The sequence below is a fragment of the Acomys russatus genome, chromosome 5, assembly GCF_903995435.1.
Source record: "Acomys russatus chromosome 5, mAcoRus1.1, whole genome shotgun sequence".
NCBI classification, from domain to species: Eukaryota; Metazoa; Chordata; class Mammalia; order Rodentia; family Muridae; genus Acomys; species Acomys russatus.
This window is the reverse complement of record NC_067141.1, coordinates 33,265,582-33,271,581: the sequence shown is the minus strand read 5'-3', so window position 1 is coordinate 33,271,581 and position 6,000 is coordinate 33,265,582. Positions and strand designations below refer to the sequence as shown.

General features: G+C 43.8%; 1 protein-coding gene across 1 annotated transcript; it reads right to left on the bottom strand.

Annotated features, from left to right (window-relative positions):
- Nucleotides 1-2,250: 2,250 nt before the first annotated feature.
- LOC127189382 (macrophage-expressed gene 1 protein-like) lies at nt 2,251-4,350 on the bottom strand. Its single transcript, XM_051146178.1, has one exon. The coding sequence runs from the start codon at nt 4,348-4,350 to the stop codon at nt 2,251-2,253; it is 2,100 nt and encodes a 699-aa protein (XP_051002135.1).
- Nucleotides 4,351-6,000: the final 1,650 nt, after the last annotated feature.

Here is a 6,000-nt window from a genome sequence, read left to right as displayed (position 1 = left end):
ATAGCTTCACTTGACTACAATGCAGCACATGCTTTAGCCATTTTCAGGCAGATTTTCCCCCTTCAAATAAATGTTTAGTATTAAGCATTCTAACACTAAAGAGGACTCAAAAATAAAAAAGGAAATAAAGAGCTTCCATTATCAACAAACTCTGTCTCCATCTCTGATATCCTACAGGATGTGGCTTTCTCAGAAGCCAGGCTGCATCTTGCCACAGACTACAACCTTAGGAACTCAAAACTCTCTGCAGATCCCAGGGTCCCCCCCACCCCGGGAGGGGGGATCTGGGTCTGACTTTGTGAAGTAGCTTGAGTGTGAACCAGAAACCCCCAAATTCTGACTTCACATAGATGGCCACTCAGACACAATGTTACAGGGTACACATTTTATTGAATAAATACACACATTTTAGGAATATAATTAATGAAATACTTTGGTCTCGATGGAAGGTTTGTACATTAACAATCTAGGAGTCTTCTGCAGTGCTGCCTAGCTTCAAAGACTCAGTGGTCCTGAAAGGATTTACACAGGAAAGTCGGGACTCTAAAAAAAATGTTGCTAGCTTGGCTGAAACGTACAAAACTCACTCAGAATCCACAGATCACAGAGGAAAATGTTGTAACACTGAACATTTTAATACTGAAAAAGGACAGGCTTTGTGAAGAGGTTATGCAATCAACCCCTTGGCTGGACAGCCAAGAGGGCAGAATTCAAAATCAGATCTTCATTTCTCTCAGTATCTCAGCTGGAAACAAATAAATAATTTTCCCCCTATTCCCAGAGCCTGAGACACTTGGAGCTCTTAAGGAGGGCCTACTGTGTGCGCGCGTCCTTGATTGGAAGCATTAAGGAGAGGACACATCATCTTTCCTAGAACATAGCTCACTGATGATGTGCTGTGGGGGAATACTTGCTAAAGCAGCTGTGGAGGAATTTCCACGTTGTAGAGAATTAAATACGATATTAAAATGGAGCAAATCCCCAACTACTGCCAGGTGTCACCCATGCATCCTGCCAGATGCCCCATGGGAGCCATCCTGGGACTGAAATGCATGTCACAGATGGTTCTGGGTGCCTTTTACAGGTACCTTGATGACATAACTTTTTGTCACATTAGCTCTGTTTCTAGCTTTGAAAACAAGCAAAAACTAAAGGAACAAGACATGATGGTTTCTGTTTGGCTTTAGATTTAGGGAGAAAGTAACACTTAAACATGGGCTTATTTTGTCTTTTACATTTTTTTCACTTCTAGGAAAATAAAGATTTCTTGTTGTAATATAGGGTATGTCTGTGCATGTGTCTTTGTGTTTGTGCTCAAACACAAAGATGGGAGGACATCTTGTGATGGGAGGACATTAAGGTGATTGATATTCATGGAAAAAGAAAGACTTTCATTTTTGGTAACATAGAAAACTAAACCATAGTAGTTGATTTCTCTAAACAACAGTCCATTTCAGTGAGCTTGTGGTGAGCTCAAAGCTAGATATCAGTTAGTTAGAAGAAACCAGCTTGTTCCTGGAATACTGGGGTCCTCTTCAGTTTTTACCTTTCCTGACTTATTACCAGTTCCCCACCATCCTTTTGCCTTTGCCCTTATATGAGCAGTTCGATATTTTCTGAAGAATTGTTGACACTCTCAGAAGCCTAAAAGTGGTCTGGGAAAATCCTAACCCTGAGGAAAATGTAGAGGGGGCTTTCTATGGGACCCCCCACCACAGTTCCTTTCAGGCACACAGGGAGATGACACAGCCATCAGCACAGAACTTGGGAGTCTCCACAGCACTAGCTGAACAGAACCATATGCATACTTTCAGAGTCCTGACTACATCTAGGAGCATAAACCCCAAAACAAGACATGGGGAAGACAAAGTCTTCCAGTTCACAATTGGAAAAACCTCTGCCAAGTTTGGACTAAATGCAGTCTCATCACAAACCTCTTGGTGCTCTCCAACCCAGCTGTTTTCCCACACACAGATTCAGATGAAGATGCTTGTTTGGGAATAAGCACTTCCACTGTGGCTGGGACCCAGGCCTGGGTTTTGCTGAATGAGTTGACAGTCTTCCTTCCCCTACCTTGTTCACATAGATCCTTTAGTTCCCAATGCAAAGACATAAATATAACCACCGAGTTATAAAAAAAAAAGTTGTTGCTACTGCTGCTTTACTGCTTAGGAAGTCTGAGGTGGAAGAGAAAGGCTTGGAGATGAGAGGAGCTGTTCCTTTGGTGAAGACTTAAGCTGGATTTGGATTCTACACCGCATCAGGAGTGGCTCTCGCTCTTGAAAAAGGAAGAAGCACCCTTTTACCTCCTCTTTCGCATTCACTCTTCTTAAATCTCTGTTTACCATAGATGGCCATGGCGGTTAAAACCCCTAATGCCAGGATAACCCCAACTGCGACTCCAGCAGCTGATGCTCCTGACATGCTATTACTGTGCAGTTTCGATGTTTCCTCTAACCTCCACTGCTCGGTGTAGGAGTCCTTAACCCAGGATTTGGCACTCTCACTTCTTGTTTCTACAACAGAGTTGTTGGCAAACTGACTCATAATGGGCAGCTGAGTGTAAGGTGGAAGCCTAACGGGGGCCAAGGATGATTTTGTAAAGACCCCAGCCTTGACACAGTAGGACACTTGGCATCCATCAACGATAGCAGCTAGCTGTTGGCTGAAGCCTCCAGGGCACTTTCGTAGAAACGAGTTCTCTGAGGCTCCAGCTGTGACGGAATTATATAAGGGGTTCCCCATTGAGCAGCTGAAGAACCCACCAAAGGGGATTGCAAATTTGTGCCCCACCTCATGATCCAGAGAAACACAAACCTTGAGGCTTTCAAACAGGTTCAGAGGAAAGTAACTGGTTGGACATGACTGTTCATTTGTCATGGGGTTGATGCTCTTGTCAGTGAAGACTCCCCCAAAGAGAATTCCTGAGTTTTCAGGTACTTGGGTGGTGGCCATACACCAATAAGACTTATATTCAGCCTTGGCCACTCGTATTACATTAGCACACACTGTCCTACAGAAGATCTTGAGGGTGCATTTCCTTCTACATTCTTTGTCACGGTAACCCTCCTCATAGGTATGAGATAACAGATGGACAGGGGTGAAGCCAGAAGGACAAGAGAACTTGCCAGTGAGTGGGTTCCGCTGCTGCAAATCTTTGCAGAGGGGAACGTTATTGTGCCCTGAGAACTGAGAGCACACCTGATAAACCCCTCCAAATGGAGTGCTAGCCACTTTACCGTCACAGGAACCGTCATCCATATTGGCTTGGAAATCAAAGTTCGGGGAGTCGGCTTTTGTGCAGCCTGGGTATGTGTTAAAGTTGTAATAGCTTCTCACAGCCGCTTCCACTGTCTTTGCCAGCATCTCCACTAAGTGGTGTGGGAAACCAGGCAGCTTGTTAGACTTGATAAAGAAATGCAGAGGCAGGCCAGAACGGTCTATTGCCACCAGGTGATTAGTGATGCCATTCTGCCAGGTTTCAAAGGTGATGCCTGGGTAGAATGGAGTCCCTCCAATGCTCTGCACCCTGGAGTTGGTTCTATTAGCAAGGTATGCTGTGGTCAAGATATTCTTGTGGGAAAACTCTGCCTCAGTTTTAAAGTTCACAATATTTGCAAAGGTAAATCCAGCAGATGCAGACACACCAACATGGAGTCCCTTACTATTCTTAATGAAGGAGGACTTTATGTGATCCTCCTGAACCAGTGCAGCTCCAGCATCCACACTAGTGAGCACGTGGGTGCCATAGTTGAGGACCAAGAGCTCTGCCAGGTAGGTGGCCATCTTTGTCTGGTTTTTCTCTAGACGGTCACAGATTTCCATGAGCTCCTTCTTAAACCCCATACTGAGTTCTGAACTTGGGTTGCTTTTCACCGTGTAGGCTAGGTTTCTCACCTGAACTCTGGTAGTTACAGCATCGTCCTTTACTTGATGGCTCTTTATCCTTTGGAACTCAGTTGAGAACTTACCATTGACTTTGGCATTAAAATCGAGATTCATGTTGATGGAAAATGAGGTGGTGCTGCGGTAATTCTCCCAGGATTCCAGGATTTCCGAGTTCATCTCCAGGTTGCTCTCTTTCTGAGGAATAGTAAAGACTTCATCGGGGATGATGTACTGTCCATCTTCCGTGGTCTTACAGTTGGTGTATGTCAATTCCATCACCCGCCCCATGTCTACGTTCCTCAGGTTGTCCCAGCCTCCTCCAGGTAGCACTTCCAAAACAGGTAGATTCAAAGCATCCTGGCACTTTCGAAAGCCAGCCTCAGGGATCCCTTCAAGAGACTTGTCTGTTTCATCACATGCCACTGTGGTCCAGATGAGGACCATGACAATGAGGTTTTTCATGGTGCTGAGGGTCCCGGCCACACACCAGAGAGCCTGAGGCAAACAGAAAGATGGGAAAGAAAGCAGTTGCTTAAACAGAAAATTCAACAATTGCCCTAATACCATAAATTGCTCTTCTAGCTATGCTAAGTACAAAACAGGAAAATAAATGTTGGTTGGAGTACTTAAGAGCACTACGACATGCAATAAGTTATAGTCTACTATATAGGTGAACATATACTCTCCATAACTCACGACATGCAATAAGTTATAGTCTACTATATAGGTGAACATATACTCTCCATAACTCACGACATGCAATAAGTTATAGTCTACTATATAGGTGAACATATACTCTCCATAACTCACGACATGCAATAAGTTATAGTCTACTATATAGGTGAACATATACTCTCCATAACTCATGACATGCAATAAGTTATAGTCTACTATATAGGTGAACATATACTCTCCATAACTCACGACGTGCAATAAGTTATAGTCTACTATATAGGTGAACATATACTCTCCATAACTCGCTGTCTTGTTTTCTTCACCACAGCTGTTTATTCTGCAGCAGTAATGAGTCCTCAGAAAAAGCAAATCCCACATTTTACCTGCTCTCCACCTGGAGTGTCTGCTTTGGAATTTTGTTCACTCTCTTACACTTGTTCCAATCTTGGCTCTCTGCTCTGTTCTCTTCTCAGTAGTTTTTGTTGAAAATGAAGATGTCAGTAGCAACATCTGCCCTTCTGGGTGTGCTTTTATCTCCACAAGACACAGGATATTTCTACCTCATGGACAAGCCTTAGGTTTCTCATTGGCTTAGCAAGGTTGGAGGCTGTCCTCTCAGAAAAAAAGGATGTGGTGTAGCACTTGTGCATGTTTTATGATGTCTCATTGCTTCAAGCCCTCCTGTTCCGGTGTGATGATACCTGGGGCTGAGATTAAGAGTGAAGATAATTCTGTAGTGTGCTGGGACACAAGTCTGTCTTATCCTAGGCATTCCGTGTGAGAGTGAGTGACCTGACATAGCTACTATTTCTTTTCACATAAAAGTAGTCACAACAGAAACAAAAGCCACTTCATGACCTCAATTTTAATTTATCAAAAACACATACTGACCAAGTACACAATCTAAATCTGCACACCAGGGTAGTAAATTGGCTCATAACAGGCACTTTCCTGTTTTTCCCTTTCCACCATCAATTTCCTTTCGTCTTTTGCATTGAGTTCAGGCTATTCATCCTGGGGGAGTAAATGCCTGGGGTTACACACTAACCTCTTGCCTCAAGCAGAGAGAAACAGTTCTTCCCCAAAAGGTGTGCATCTGCGATGCCAAAAGGCACTTTTACTTCCTCCAACAAGCCAGAAGTCACATCTGTTTGACTACGTACATGCCAGAAGTTACATCTGACTACATACAAGCTTTTGACGCTGTATCACAAGGAGTCATGGTTCACGTGTAATGTTTATCCTGTGCAGGTTTGGACCTGGAACAGATGTTTCCAATCCCCATATTTCACCATCCATATGAATGGCTGCATGGGCCAGGATCATCCCATTTTATGTGCTTGGTAGGAATCTAAGAGGCCCATTTGAAGCCTAGTACACAAAGCAGGGAGATAGGCCTTCTGTAGTCTGTGAAGTAAACTCCAATTTAGACTATGG